This window comes from Scardinius erythrophthalmus (genome assembly GCF_964197995.2).
Source record: "Scardinius erythrophthalmus genome assembly, chromosome: 14".
Taxonomy (NCBI): domain Eukaryota; kingdom Metazoa; phylum Chordata; class Actinopteri; order Cypriniformes; family Leuciscidae; genus Scardinius; species Scardinius erythrophthalmus.
Genome location: NC_138234.1, coordinates 24,736,971 through 24,753,097, shown reverse-complemented (window position 1 = coordinate 24,753,097; position 16,127 = coordinate 24,736,971). Strand labels below are relative to the sequence as shown.

Here is a 16,127-nt window from a genome sequence, read left to right as displayed (position 1 = left end):
GGCACAACTACACAGTCCAGAGATAGGTTTGATATTGGGAGACGGGCTATTGTATGCAGCCTAATTTGTGCGCATCATGGACCTCACGTTGTACTTCTATTTTCAAATTCGTGATCGCGCGTGTATACACTCCGTGTATAGGGACCGGCAGTGCTGAGCGCACATTCTAAAAGGCATTTATCAGGCGCTTAGGCTCTGTTGTGCAACGCATCCTCCGCCATCGTCACGCCATCAGTGAACTGTGCAACTCGTGCTGGATGAGCAGAGCAGCCGTTTACAATAGTTTACAATGGTTTTTATTTTGATAAAAACAGCTAAACGACAGTGGAGGTAGTGTGAGATCTCGTCATAATAATCACATAATAGAGCATTAATTTTTTATCATATTTATATTTTGGCTGTTAAAACTAAATAAAAGTAGTCTTAAGGTCCTTGCACACCGAGTCCAAAAATTTCGTATGCGTTTTTTTTCGCATTTGTCATGCGGTGGCTCTGAATTGTCAAAAAACTTTCAAAATGCCTTGCCATGGATGCGAAAAACGCAGAAAATCGAACCCAATCCGAATTTTTTTATGAACGACTAAAGTTTCGGACTCGGTGTGCAAGGGACCTTTACTGTACTGGGCTGCGTTTCTCAAAAGCATCGTACGCCTAAGTAGATCGTAGAGTAATTGCCACCAATGGTCTCTACGATCAACTTAGTTCACGATGCTTTTGAGAAACGCAGCCCTGAGTGATTTCATGTAGCTGAACGTTTGTGTCTTGTGTTTGTCAGTGACGCATACGCTAAGCTGCTGGAGTCGGGCGACCTGAAGGGCAGCTCTCTACGGCTAGAGGGGGTCAACATGCCCTTCCACCACCTGCTGGCCAGGATCTGCTTCCACCATCACTTCTCTGGTGCGCTGACTTCACAAAGAAGCCTGTAGTGCGTTTGAAAATATGAAAACCCTTCAATCTTTCGTGCTCTTCTTTCCTGTTTTCACAGTTGTGGAGAGGATTGACTCCTGCGCCTCCATGTACAGCAGGTCGATCCAGGGACACCACGTCTGTTTGCTGGTCAAAACCGTGAGTGCGCCTCAGATGAATCCAAGGGATACAGATCCCAAGGAATCGAATCGATTCTGATTCCACCAAACGATTCTTTAAGCACTGAATTTGCTTGATGCATCTGCTCCTTCGTTCATGCTAACCTCTCATTTCTCTCTCCTCCAGTCCGATCAGACCGTCACCATCGACGCCAAGTGCGACGAGCCATCGCTGCTGGGGAATGTGCTGGACGAAATCAAGCAGACCTTCTCGAAATGCTGATTGTGACCCCCTCACGGCCCAGTAACCCCTCTGAACCCCCACACGCTCAGAATCATATACCCTTGCTCTGAGACTCGTGTCCCTCCTCTGAACCTTTGTATTTATTGGAATCGGTCGTTCTCTGTTCTTCTTTTAAGACCGTCTCTTGCCTTTTGTTTCCCCTCCTCAACTGTGTCTGACCTCCGACGTGCATCTGAATCTCACTCTTCATCCTGCATCCTTCGTCTCTCTGACGCTCTTTCCATTGTCTTAACGGTCCATGACATTCACCTTGATTGAGAACTGGATTTCTTTGTTGTCGATGCTTGAGTTGTGTGCTTTTTTTCTTTTTTTAAGTGTTTTGCGTTGTGTTGTTTGCCGAGTTTGTTTTCTGTCCTGAACTCCATCAGCGCCTTTCTCTGCATTAAACATCAGCGTGTCTGTTCCCTACCAGGTTCATGTTGCTCTTTTCGAAGGCTAGCAGGACTGGTTTAAGATCCACATCTCCAACTCAAACTGCCTCTGAGCAACTAATGTCACTCCGAGCCTCACAAGTGCAGTTGTACATTTCGTTAGGACTTATAGGTACACGGTTGCATTCAACCACGATATCATGTGATGGCTCACTACTATTTGAGTCCTAATGTTGACAGGTAAAACTACATCGCTAACTACAATAGCATGTACTTAACAAAACTGCACACTTACAAACCTTTGCTCAGGATAATGGCGGGTCATAAAAGTGGCGAAATGAACAATTTCATGTCTCTCAAATCCGTGTTCTGGTCTCCATCAGGATGAAATCTCCAAGTTGCTTGTTTACCATTTTGATTTGTGCTTCAGTTTGTGAAAAAAAAACACCAAAAATGCACTTCCTCAATGGAAGTCAATGGGCCAAGCGCACACGCCCGAACAATGGAAGTCTATAGAGCAACTATAACTGTACACTTGCCCCATTGACTTCCATTGTAAGAGCGTGTACGTGTACTTTGTGTTCGCTTTGAAATTATTTTCTGATAGCGCTAATGTTTAAAGGTTTTAACCTCAAACATGCCATTTAACACATTGACAGTGTCTCATGTTTCTGGACAGTATTATATCAAAGTCATCCCTTGTTTCTAAAACTTAAGAATATAAGGGAGCCTGAAAACTTAAATGTGCACTTCCTGTCTATCACGATGCCTCTGTGGCTTTAACATCATCGGAACTCATGCTTCTACATGTGTTCTTCAGCTCTTAGTACTGCCGTCTTGTACATTTGCAGATTACAATGAATCACTTTTTTTTTTTTTTTTTTTTTTATATATGCTCTTAAATGCCTTTTTTCCCCCCACACTAATGAACTTGTACTGACTAATTCCGGCACATGCTGTAAGTAATTCCTGTGTTTAACTGTCTGATCCAGCACGCTGTAGCGCTCGGTTGTAAGGACGCAAACAAAATAGTGGTTATCTGCTCACGGGACGTTATCCTGAGGGTACCCTGCAAGTGTTTTCCAATGTAAGAACAAGTTCATCAACAAGAAGTGACTTGAATAGAACGTTTCTGGAAAAAAACAGCAGCTCTAGATGTTTCCAGGCCATGTAAAGACTGAATCATCTGACGTGGATGAAAGCGACTTATTAACACATTAAGTCACATTGAAATGTATAACTTGCATGGGTAGGAATGTAAACTTTTGCCTACTTTTCTGGTTTTGACTAATACATGAACACTTGCATAGAAAATTCCCCCATCATTCCTTGATTGTCGCAGTTATTTTCTAGTTAGTTTTTTTTACGTAAAAGTTGGCTTCACCATATTACACCTTTTGATGGTAAAATGTATTTTTATTTGTTACGAGTACATAAACTTCAAAATATGTCTTGGAATGTTTTTAAAAAAATTGCATTTTGCATTAAATTATTATTATATACATATATAGATATATATCTCCATCTCAATAGAGGGGGTTTGGGGGGATTTAGGGGGTCCATATCTAGATACTTAGCTGTTAAATGTGATTCAAGTGAAGTTGCCCAGCTAATCTAATAAGGTTTTCCCTCTGGCAAGTTATAGTGCAGATATGGCTGGATTTGGCTTTTCATTAAATATACTCTCATTGCTCTTCGTTTGAAGGTACTGTCCAACTCCTTCATATGTATTTTCCGACTGTATGATGTAATATAATGTTTTAAGATGAATAAATGAGCTAAAAGAATGACCAATAATGTGCAAGCTACATTCTTATGTCCACCCGAGAGTTTGAGAAGGATGCTATAGTTTAATGTGTGTACCAATAAATTCATACATGTAGACCAAATGTCTGTCTCTGTTTGAACAACTACATGTTTCTTGTTTCTAATCGTGTGTGTGAACAAATTTTTTTTTCTTAAGTTTTAATATTTAGCATATGAACAACGTTAGAATACTTATGCATGTAAACATTAACACTAAGAGCAAATTAGTTTGGTCTATGGGGCAGATAGATAGATAGATACGTGTTTCATAAGTGTTTTGCTATATTTCTAAAAATGCTGTCTAATGGAAGTTACTTTGTGACAAATTACCTCGTATAGTGTGGGGATTTAAAAAAAAAGTCAACGTGTTTTGTTAATATTTGCCATATAATATTGATAATGAGGTAATTTATTTAAGCGTTGTTAAAATATATTCCTTCCGTAGGGTTAAGCTACTCAGCATGCCCTCCATTGGTTGCAGGAGGATATTAGGAGGGACGTGGTCTGCTGGTGGCACCGAGTCTCGCGTGACGCTGCTGGGGGAGGGAGCGAGACGACTCGAACAAGCTGCCCCGCATTGCATGTTTGTTTACTGGCGGAACGCTTGATTAGTTTAACACGTTTAATATCGACGGCAGGTGCGTATCGTGGGACTTCAAATGCCCGACGCGAACAGCAAATCCGCTGGGGCTGGTACTCGCTAAGCGAAAATTGTCATCGAGTGATTTATCTCGCGTTTGTTCGCTCGACTTCAGCGTGTGCTGCCACTGACCTAGCGGCGCGTTTGTGAAACGGACGAATCAAACTTGTTTGCGGGGTTGTTTTGGATGCCTGGTCGTTTGTTTTTGGAATATGGCTCAGCATAGACACCACCATGTTGCAAGTTCCCAAAAGGCTTTAATGCTGGAGCTAAAAAGTCTCCAGGACGAGCCGGTTGAAGGCTTTAAAATAACTTTAGTCGATGAGTCGGACTTGTACAACTGGGAAGTCGCGATTTTTGGACCCCCCAACACGCACTATGAGGGGGGGTATTTTAAGGTGAGTGACGGCTGACTCTTATGTTTTGTTAATTTATGAGTTTTATACATAGAGTAATTGTTTTTCATGATGTATAAATGTCATTTTTGAGGGTCAGTGACTCTTTGTTTTATTACCATTGTTTATGACTCACGTTGTGAGTGTTTCTTTGCCCAATTCATTTCTTTAAAGAAGTGACGTTCTGTGGTTCCAAACCTGTTTGACTCACTTTCTTCCTTGGAACACAAAATGAAATATATGAAGGAAATAAGTGACTCAGGCTGGCATTATTATTCTGCCTATGTGTCCTTTTGTGTTCCGCGGAAGAACGAACGATTTTGAACGACATGTGGGTGATAATAGAGTTTTCATTTTTCGCTGTACTGTCACTTTAAAACAGCGGTTCGGCGTTCTACTTTTCTAAACGCCAACGTTCCATTCGTCCAACATTTGCTCTTGTTCCCAGTGTTACTTTTTACACACAGCTCTCTAGAACATTGACTGAACGTTCTAAAGTTCTCTCAATGTGATTTACTTGGTTAAAGTTCAAAGTATAGGCTTATTTCAAAGATAATAAACCACAACAATCTTTTTCCAGAGCCAACCTATCACCCTAAATGACACAATCTATTGCTTCATTTTTGGAGCTGTATCGCTTAGTGTTGTTCTACATGTTGAACATGTTCTGTCAACAGGAAGACATCAGTCATATTTATTGCTTCATCTGCCAATAGCTTTCATGACTCATGTGAGTTCATAAATGTAGTCAACAAAAATAATCCAATGCATTAACCTGAAATACTGTAACATATTAGATAGCTATAGGCTACTCTGTAATGTAACCTATGTTAAAAACCTTGTGCTATGTCCAAGCAAAGTCACTCTGGCAGACTACAACAATGGTGGAGTTATATTTAGCCCGGCTTCATAGCTATGCCTGTGTCGTTGGCTTGCATGCTGGCCAACCATCCTCCACACACACACACACACACACACACACACACACACACACACACACACACATGCCATCAGCAAGTGGCCACTGACCGGCTGGGCACATTGGCTACAACCTGGTTTGAACCAGAAACAAATGTATTATGCCAGTTCAGTCTCCTTTTCATGTTGTCTAAACTTTAGAGACGATTCATAGCTGTGAACATTCAGTTCAGTCAAAGTCTTTGGTTCAGTCCTGTTGTTGTCCTGCATTGATGTGGAAAACGGTGTGTGTTTCTGTTTGTTGTCGAGGAGGAAGGAAGCAGGTCAGCCATGGGACCCTCTCAGAGTCTCTTCCAACAGGAAGAGATGAGAAACCATGACTTCCTGCACACTACTACCCCATCAGAAACAGACCGGTTTCCCTTCTGCATTTGTTTTTCTCGGTTGAAATGGACCTTTTATTCTGTTTTTTGGCATTATGATTGTTCACAACAAAACTATATATGTACGTATATGGAAATCTGAAAACCAATGTCCGTGTTGTGAGGCCTAATTTCACTTGTAGCATTTATACAGGAAGAATTGTAGCTTTTATTTTTTATGTAATACTTTATATTTAGACGAAATGGTATAAAATTGAATTATCTTCATTTCATTTCAGCCATAATGTGAGAATTATCGGCTTGTTACAGAAGTTCAGGAGAAATGTGAAAATCTCCCTATCACTCTCAGTTGTTCAATCTATTTATTTGTCTGTCTGTCTCTGTTGCTCTATCTATGTATCTGTCTATCTTGCCTGTCTATCTATCTGTTTATCTGTCTATCTATCTATCTGTCTGTTAATTTAAATCGTTCCTGTAATATAAAATGACTCATATCGCTTTCGTCAGATTTTGGTCATGCCGTCCACCCCTAACGTCACTCTGTTTCTGTCTTCAATTTTCCAGCTAAGAGAGATTTGGCACAGTCATTAAGTTCTCATGAGTGGGATCCCTTTAAGCAGGCTTCAAGTTCTTACACGTGGCGCTTAGCTGACAGGTAGCAGGGTTGGCTCCTGAGCCCCAGTGAAGCATGCACACGCCCAGGCCCTTTGGCAGGTGTTGTGAGCTGGGTTTGACTCGAGTCATGTTACCCACTGACGGAGTGTCACAGAAATGAGAGACTGATGCTCTAACTGTGCCTGTTCTGGCTTCATTTTGTGCCTGGAAGGTGTTTGGAGTGAGTCAGCCCATAATAACAACTCAATTTAACTCTTTCAAGATGTGTGCTGAATGGTCAGATGAATGTCAGATTTGACTTCGTTTTACTCATGCTTACCTCAATAGTGATTGAAGGTTTTTGTACACTTCATATAATGTGTTATAGGGTCATTCCATGTCAAATCAACCAAATTTCGGAAACTTCCACAGCTCAAATTTTAGATTTTGTTAATTTTTTTTTTGTGTGTAGAAAGACAAACAAAAATAGCCTAAGGCCCGTTCACACCAAGGACGATAACGATAAAGATATAATTCTAAAAATCGTTCTCTATATTAAAGAATAACAGAGTTCACACCACAACTATAACGATAAAGATATGAGGAACGATATCGTTGGGATCACTTTCTGGGGTGCGTTTCCCGAAAGCATCGTTGGCCAACTATGGTCGCAAGTTCCGTCGTAACCAATAGAGTTCAATGGACATTGCGATGAACTTGCGACCATAGTTGGCCAACGATGCTTTCGGGAAACGCACCCCAGAACGATTTTTTTCCAGCTGTCGAACGATAAAACACTGACAGCCAATCAGAATCCATTCTAATTTAAAGGTCTCGCGCATTTAAAATGGATCTGGATCATCCGGGCGCGCACGTGCTTAGAATAAAAAGACCGTTATCGGTCGCTGGTGTGGACACATATATAGTTATCTTTATCGTTATCTTTATAGTTATCGTGCTTGGTGTGAACGGGCCTTAAGGGTGAAAGTCAAAATATTAAATGTAATTGATATATATTTACTGAGTAATGCAAATTACAGGGGGGTAAAATGACTTTAGAAAGATGGTAGCATCTTTATTCTATTTTTTTACACTGATTGGCAAGTCTGTTAGTCAAATCTGTTGAATTTAGCAATCTTTGTTGCATTATAATCCAACGGTGACACTTCAAAAATGGGAAAAAGGAAAGTTTCCATGCCTGTAACTCATTTTCTGGTGCTTAATAAACTGTACTTTTGGTGTTTTCATTTAAAAGGCCCTTGATAGTTCAATCCCAGAGATATGGAGATCTTAATGCAGCTCCATGAGTAAATTGGTCAATTGTAGCATTTAATTTGACCACCATTTTCAGTGGTCGAAAACAAAATGTGCCTCACTTTTTCATACAGCTGATGCCTTATTCTTTTAAAGAGAAATATCTTAAGAAAAAAAGTTGAAATTAGAAATGTATCTATCAACACAATTACATAAACACCTGTCTGGGTGCCATGAACATTATTTTTGCAAAGTGGGCATGCCTGTAACTCAATCAAAGTATCAAACTCAAAGTATTCATTCAATTCAATCTTAATATCCTTATAGATTCTCATTCTTAATTAACTTTGTTCTTTTGTTGTTGTTTTTTGTTTTCCTTTTCAAAGCCTTTTCATATAGTTCAGTCCCATAGATATGGGGGTCTTAAAGCAGCTCCATGTTCAAATTGTTGAATTGTATCTATTTCCAATGGTCAAGAACCAAATGTAGTTAACTTTTTAAATAGCTGATAGTTGTTTAAAGAAGAATGTCTGAAGAACAAATAACACTGCCATGAATATTGTTTTTCCAAAGTTTGCGTGCCTGTAACTCTTAAAAGTATTCAAGATATCTTAATATCCTTATAGATTCTCATTCTGAACAAACTTTTCTTTTGGAGCCTTCACTTTTAAGGCCTATATAGTTCAGTCCCATAGATATGGGGATCTCAATGCAGCTTCATGTTAAATAAATCTGTTGTATTTTACCCATTTAAAAACCAAATGTGGTTCCCTTTGCACACAACTGATACTTACTGCATTTTTAAAGGGGAATGTCTGAAGAATAAATAATGTTGAAGCTAGAAATGTATCTTGTTTCCCTCTATCAAAATAATTATATAGAACGCATACCTCTCTGAGGCATAAATACCTCTCTATTTGGAAGAAGGGATTTGTTCATTTTAACAGCTTCTGAAGCTGCCAAGAGTTCAAATACGCAGTGTCATTAACTACACTTTGCATTGACATCCCAATATCTCTGGGATCAAACCACATAGGGCATTAAAAATGAAGATTCCAAAAGAAAAGTTTATTCCGAATTAGAATCTATAAGGATATTAAGATATCTTTAATATGTTTAGTTACAGGCACGCCAACTGTGGGGAAAAAATATTTATGGCACTCAGACAGGTATACTCTATGTAATTGTTTATAGAAAAAAACAAGATACATTTCCAGTTTCAACATTATTTGTTCAGATATTCCTTTTTAAAAGGGAAAAAGTATCAGCCGTGATAAAAGGTGGGCGAAAATTACTTTAGAGAGATGCCAGCATCATTTTATTTTCACACATATTAGTAAATTCTTTGGTAACACTTTATTTGGATGGTCCTTTTTGAACATTGACTAAGTAACTTTGCAACTACATGTCATCTAACTCTCATTAGAGGATTAGTGAACTGTCTGCTTAATATCTGCTAACTCTTTATTGTGATGATCCTCAACAGACATTCTACTGACTATAAGTAACTTTGCAACTGTCAACTTATTCTAACCCTACCAGTCTGCTGACACTCTAATGAGAGTTAGTAGACATGTAGGTGCAAAGTTACTTGGTCAACAGAACGTGTTAAAGGGACCATCAAAATAAAGTGAAACCAATCCTTGTTGCAATAGTGACATTTCAAAAATAGGAAAAAAGCACCTCATGTTTTTCCCCAAAAGCTCGCATGCCTGTAACTCAAGAAGTAGTAAAGATATCTTAATATCCTTTATCTAATATCTTAGATTTGGGTTCTTAAACTTTATTTTGATATCTTCACTTTTAAAGCTCTATATGGTTCAGTCCCAGAGATATGGGGATTTTGTGGCTCCATGAGTAAATTGTACACCTTTTCAGTGGTCGAAAGCCAAATGTGGGTCACTTTGCATACAGCTGATACTTTTTTCTGTTAAACAGGAATGTCTGAGGAACAAATGTTTCAACTAGAACTAGCATTAAATATGCTTCTGAATATCAAACTGTGTAAAGTTCCTGGGAAAAAAACAACGGAAAATGTGCAACGTGAAGCTAGAAATTATTTTTAAAACCACATTTGGTTTAAATGCTAAAATGTTTCCATCTGAACTGTCAGGTTGGATTGGATTTGTTTTTTTGTTTTTGCTCATTCTTACCTAAATCAATGACAGTTTTTGTTCAAATCATATAGTTGTGGGAATTAAAAGAACAACTTCCTACCTATGACCCTCAGGGACACCATTTTCCCATCAGCTCTGTTTCAGTTGGGATGGAGGGAGTGAGATTATGCAACGGAAAACGAGGAAGAGTGATAGAGGTGTAGGAGAACAGGACTTTTTTTTCTTCTTCAAGGAGAGCAGCAGTGACCTGGTTTATTTCCTCTACCAGCTCAATATCCATGGGATTCTCGTTTACTCAAATGGGATTGTAGGAGAGAGATTTATATTTAGTCAGCTCTAAGACAGGGATTTTTCATGCAAAAACGTATTTTTAATTCCAAGATGCCCATAATTTCATTTGCATTTCACTTCAACCAAATATACGGATATGAGTGTATTGCAGAATGAGTTTCTCATGTAAACCAAATGCTGTATTTGGCTTGTTCATGAAGTTTAACATCTGTTGAATCAACCGTTCCAAAAACAATGAGCTGTGACACATCGTATGACACTCATCTTGCCAGTAGATATTCAGTTGTACCAACCATTAAGGAATCATATAATGCAAACGACCACTTCCAATTTCGGAGATAAATTTAGAGATGTAACGTATCAGGCCCCGTTTACACCTGGTATTAGAAGCGTTTTCGTTGATGGATCAGAAGTGAATGACGCTAATTACAGGTGTAAACGGGGTCTAAATTGTTTTGAGCTTGTCCACTTTCGACCACTTCCAGAGGTAGTTGAAAATGGATTCGACCGGATTGCTTTCGTAGTGTGAAAAACACTCATGTGATCGAAGGCGTTCAAACAGCCACAAGACCGTATTCTCTCCGCCTACTGACCTAATGCCTAAACATTATGGGAAGCGAACTAGCCAGATAGGATCTCAACTTTGTCGGCTGAAGAAAGTTTGATTTGAAAACGAAAAGCGTACTAAGCACAATGATCTAAAAAAAAAAAAAAAAAAAAAAACATACAGTAACATAGACCCTCCCCTTGAAGAAATCAGGACAGAAGGGATTGAAAGTGGACAAGAGACGGATTAAAACGCCAGGTGTAAACGGGAATGTCTCCCTCATCTACTAGTGATGCGATCGACCAAACGCATAATACCAGGTGTAAACAAAAATAAATCTCAGCCTCTGACAAAGTTCTGGCAGCATCAGAAAGTTGTTCACTGAGCTTTGAACCTGTTGATTGGTACATCTCATTCTTAGCTGTGATGTATATCATACAGTCTGATAGACTGCTGGTGTTGCGCAAGCAATGATCGTAAAAATCATACACAGCCTATTTATACAGGGCAATCTGTATTTTTGCACATCCCTGTGCCTTAAGTTTAAGTCCTCTCGTCTAGTTGTTAGATAATGTAGCTAAAGAGAGACACTGCTGTCACAAGCTCTTGTGTGTCGGGTCATGTGCAGCGGCGACTCCTGTAAGCTGCCTCTGGCGAAACGTAATACCGTTACCTTCTTACACGGATCCCTACTTGAGGTTTAATACGCTTGCTTGCTTGAAAGTTGCCCTGCGCTACTTGGGTTTCAGGAATCGAGTATCACTTGATACGTACAGGTGGCACTGTGTGTGTGTGTGTTTGGTTGCTGGCTCTCCCAACCCCCAGTCTCCCCTCCGAGAGCTGGCCCTTTGAAGCACACACCAGCTGACCGTGCCAAATCAGCAAATGTGTGGGGGTTGCGGAGTGGTCCGTATGCATGTGTGCCCACCACCCTCTCTATTGTAAAGCACCAGGCTCAGCTTTCTACAGATTGAGAAGGATCTGTGTGTATAAAGGGTTTGTTTATGCTCGGATATACATGAATATGCATGTCACTGATCCAGTGTGTAATCGTATCACTGAATTTAAAATCTGAACAAGTTTAGACCTCGGCGAACCTTTAATATAGTGCCTCCAACCCCACGGTTGGAACGATAGTCCATGAGCTGGTGTTTAATTGATTTTCCCTTTTCATAAAGCTCTTAGGTTTCTTCTTGGTAAGAAGTCCACAAACTATCATGAACCCCTACAAGTTTTTTTAAGATTGCTGCTCTACCTGTGAAAAGTGTGCTTGTAGATGGTACGTGCTTGACTTGGTAATTGTCTTGGCCTGCTAACACCCACGTGAAGCTTACAGTAGTGCTCACGTTTTTAACTGATAGTATTTATACATGTTTGAGGATGTGTAATTCTACAGCGCATTGAAATGCTTCTGTCGAAATTTGGGACGGATTATCAGCCTGCACCACAAATCAGTGTATATGCTGTTGGCTGCATTGCATATGGTAGCTTAACTTGTAACAGGCTTTCAGCTAAATCAGATATTCTCAAATGGGAAACGTATCAAAGGGTAGTGCTTGATTTTGAAAGGGATGTGTGGTGGAGCATGAGAGATTTTTGTAATTTACCCAAGCAGTTTTTACCACTCAGCCATTGAATAGATCATTAGATGTGTCATGGAGGTGTATTTCGCTGTTAAATGACAAAGCTATACAGTACCCGTAGAGATTGGGTGTTGGTGTTATATTGCTCCATTGAGTGAGCTCATCACGTATTGTTGAAAGACAATGTGCTATTATATCCGTTCCCTAATAAATGTGTTATTTCTTTCAGGCACGCATCAAATTCCCCATTGACTACCCGTACTCGCCTCCTGCCTTCAGATTCCTCACCAAGATGTGGCATCCCAACATCTATGAGGTTATACTCAAACCCAATCAAACTACAGCCGGATCAGTGTTGGCTTTCATTAAAACTTATATGAATGCAATTCATTTTATTACACAGACATCTAATACTTATGAATTTTACCTTTTATTTAAAAGAAATGAATTTAGGAATTTACCTAATTTGTCCATCCTAATTGCTTTTGCGTCAGACCATTATTTCCCCCCTTCAAAATGGAACTGAATGTGATCAAATAAATGCACTGTTTATACAAAAGTCCACACTGAAAATCTGGTATTTTAAATATTTTTTAATGTGTATATATCTTTAAGATTATATATATATATATATATATATATATAAAATCTTATCATTTTTTAAAAAATAAATATTAAATATCATTTTTTTATATATATATATATCTTTTATTTTATTTTTTTTACATATTTAATTAGTTTATTTGTCAGGGACAATGTACAAAATACATTAATCTTATGAAAAGATGTTTTGTACCAGAGTTAGCAAATGCTAATTTCTGTCTGCAGTCCACATATACATATACAACAAAACAAAACCAAATTCAGTGATTTTTATTAACTCTTTCCCTGCTATTGACAGAATTTTCCGGCTTTCCGTGTTTTACCGACATTCAAGTGTTTATATATATATATATATATATAGAATGCATTAAAGCTAGAATTAAACATTTTATTTTAAAGCAGAGGCTCTTTTCTTTCTTTTAAAATCTTGCATCCTCAGATATTCATACAAATCAATATTCTGGGGGCCATGAAATTATGAAAATGATCAAAAACGCTGGTGCCTGGCAACTTTTTATTATTTAAACCTCTGGTAGGGAAAGAGTTTACCAAAAAAAAAAAAAAATATATATATATATATATATATGTATATATATGAGTGCACTATCAAGTATTCAAACGTGTTGACAACCCCTTTAACATCATTTGACATTATTTCAGAATGGCGACGTATGTATTTCCATCCTGCACCCGCCAGTGGACGATCCCCAGAGTGGAGAACTGCCATCAGAGAGGTGGAACCCAACACAGAATGTGAGGTACAACATCAAAAGCCTGTCTGAATGTTACAGCAGGATATTTGACAGTTTCTCCCTTGTGATGTTTACACAATCCCTCTTCTTCTCAGTTCACCTCAACAGTTTGAGATTAATAATTAAGCCAAATGGTCGTAATTGGTTTCGTTTAATCATCTGATATCTACTTCCCTTTCAGAACGATCTTATTGAGCGTTATCTCGCTGTTGAATGAACCCAACACCTTCTCGCCAGCCAACGTGGACGCCTCTGTCATGTACCGCAAATGGAGGGACAGTAAGGGGAAAGACCGCGAATATGCAGAGATCATCAGGTTAAAAAAAACCCTTTCACTCATTTGCGGTCATGCTTAGACATATTTGCATATTTACATGCATAATGTTCATAATTTGTGTTGTATTTTGAGGGTTGCACTCAACTGCATGTTTTGGTCCTGGTTCACAGGAAGCAGGTTTTAGCCACCAAAGCCGAAGCAGAACGGGACGGGGTCAAAGTGCCCACCACACTGGCGGAATACTGCATCCGTACCCGCGCCCCACCCGCCGACGAGGGCACCACCTTATTCTACGATGACTACTACGATGATGAGGATTTAGACGACGACGATGAAGAGGAAGGTGAGGGCTGTCGCTATGATGAAGACGACTCTGGGACGGAGGACTCTTGACGACCCGAGCTTTCCGAACTCTTCACTTCTGGTTTCCGTTTGGTTTTAAATCAAGGAAAAGGAATAATTTTTCTGTTTGAAGATCCTGAGCTCCCTAACGTCACAAAGGGCAAGAGGTTATTGATCCCGATGAACTGTTTTTGTACTTCTGTTCGAACGGCAACTGACAGTTGCAGTCAACTCCAAACCCAGACGCTTTGAGGGTTTGTTTTTTATTTCTTACATTTTGTTTTGTCTGGTTTGTTGGGGGGCAGGTTTGGTTCAACCAATCAGTGCGAAACAGTCCAGCTCATGTTTATTTGGTCCTTGATAAACAACTAACTTGCCTTTCAAAGGCACCTGATCTCAGGTTTTCCATTTCTGTGATTTAACAGTATTGGCGTCTTGAGTGGGGGGGAAAGTAGCTAATACACATTCTCAGGGCTACTTCTCTTTCTTACACCACAATGCATTATATCGTGCTTCTGTAGCCAAGGACTGAACAAGCTTCTCCGATAAAAATGTTCTCCAGAAGAGGATTTCGACAAGGCTTTTGATAAATTGATGCATCGCATACAGTTCACACCATTCTAAGCTTGGTTTCCTTTGGGACTTCAATATGTGTCATTTTACCCACAAACCAACCTGTCTTTATGTGTGTTTTGTTTTCGATTTTATGGGGGTTGCGAGGTAGTTTGAGTCTTTTGAGTTTGATTCTGCGCTATATTTAGCTACTCTTTGACATTTGAGGGTATTTTAGTTTTGTTATTCTGTATATCCTTATTCATTTTAAAGCTTTGTGGTGACTTTATTTGGAACCTAAAATCCTCCTCAGGAAAACATTGGTGTGTTTGTGGCTCACCTTTTGACCCCAACAGACTCTCCAAACCCGCTCAGCTGATTTATATGCACAAAGGGGTATTTTAGGCCACTTTCCCTTCTTGTTTGTACTTTTTTTTTTTCTTTTCTTTTTTTTGGTATGCTTTGTAAATCTATTTAAAGTCTGAATAAAGGTCTTTATTAGAATTGCTGTAATTCAATTATGTTGATGAATAAACAAATAATAAAATCCAATTATATAATGAATAGTAAATTATCTTTCTACACTGCTTATATATATATATTAATAAAAATGAAAATAAAGCAACTAGATGGTGCCACTGTGCCAACTCGTACCAAAGTACCAATTTTGCCACTAGAGGGCAGCAGTGGGCTGCTTATTGTAATGAATTACATTTGTCAACCTAGCCTAACTATAGCTAATAGGTTAATGTTTTTATCTACCTGACATTTCTTTTTCAAAATTGAGCGTTTGGTTTAAATTTGCTACATTTCAAATTAAAGCAGCTCAAAATTAATGACATTATATACTTCAATGCCAGTACCTGGAATATGTGAGTGAGTCAACATGGATATATATTAAGATAAAGCACCATAATTTTTAATACAGTGCAAGTGAAGAAAATGCTTATGCTAGACAGTCATCCCTTAAATAGATGTGAAGGAATAATTGCTATTTAAAGGTATAAATCTTGATTGTAGGTGGTAGACCTTTCATGGAATGAGGAGTGAATGGAGTTTCACACACATGCCAAGATCCATTTTGAAGGGGTTTTGTCAAGATGTCACTGTAGTCTGGAGTTTTTCTGCACATCTGTGATGCCGACAAACCTTGAAGGTCAGCTAAACTGAAAGGTCTTTGATTGGAGGCATGACCACGGCATAAGGCACTGATGATCTGCGACTCTGATCTGTCACGCCAGAGCCATTGCTAAAATTCACAGAGCCAGGGCAACATTTTTGTTGATCGACACATTTTGATTTTATAATTCAGGTGCCTTTTTTAAAAACAAATTTAATTGTAACATTTAAATTAAAAAAAATAATACATGAAT

The 16,127-nt window shown here is 38.9% G+C and overlaps 2 protein-coding genes across 5 annotated transcripts in view; both read left to right on the top strand.

Annotated features, from left to right (window-relative positions):
* The window catches only part of ap3d1 (adaptor related protein complex 3 subunit delta 1), a 31,370-nt gene extending 27,784 nt beyond the window's left edge, over window positions 1-3,586 (top strand). For all 4 annotated transcript variants that reach the window (XM_081385341.1, XM_081385339.1, XM_081385340.1 and 1 more), the window contains 3 exons: window positions 776-897; window positions 986-1,065; window positions 1,213-3,586. In XM_081385341.1, coding sequence (XP_081241467.1) covers window positions 776-897; window positions 986-1,065; window positions 1,213-1,308 — 298 coding nt within the window. In that variant the 3' untranslated portion in view covers window positions 1,309-3,586. The remainder of the gene's footprint in view (window positions 1-775; window positions 898-985; window positions 1,066-1,212) is intronic.
* Window positions 3,587-3,949: 363 nt separating this feature from the next.
* cdc34a (cell division cycle 34 homolog a) lies at window positions 3,950-15,322 on the top strand. The gene is made up of 5 exons (XM_081385120.1): window positions 3,950-4,544; window positions 12,458-12,544; window positions 13,492-13,589; window positions 13,765-13,899; window positions 14,031-15,322. The coding sequence occupies exons 1-5, from the start codon at window positions 4,359-4,361 to the stop codon at window positions 14,251-14,253; spliced, it is 729 nt and encodes a 242-aa protein (XP_081241246.1). The 5' UTR covers window positions 3,950-4,358; the 3' UTR covers window positions 14,254-15,322.
* Window positions 15,323-16,127: the final 805 nt, after the last annotated feature.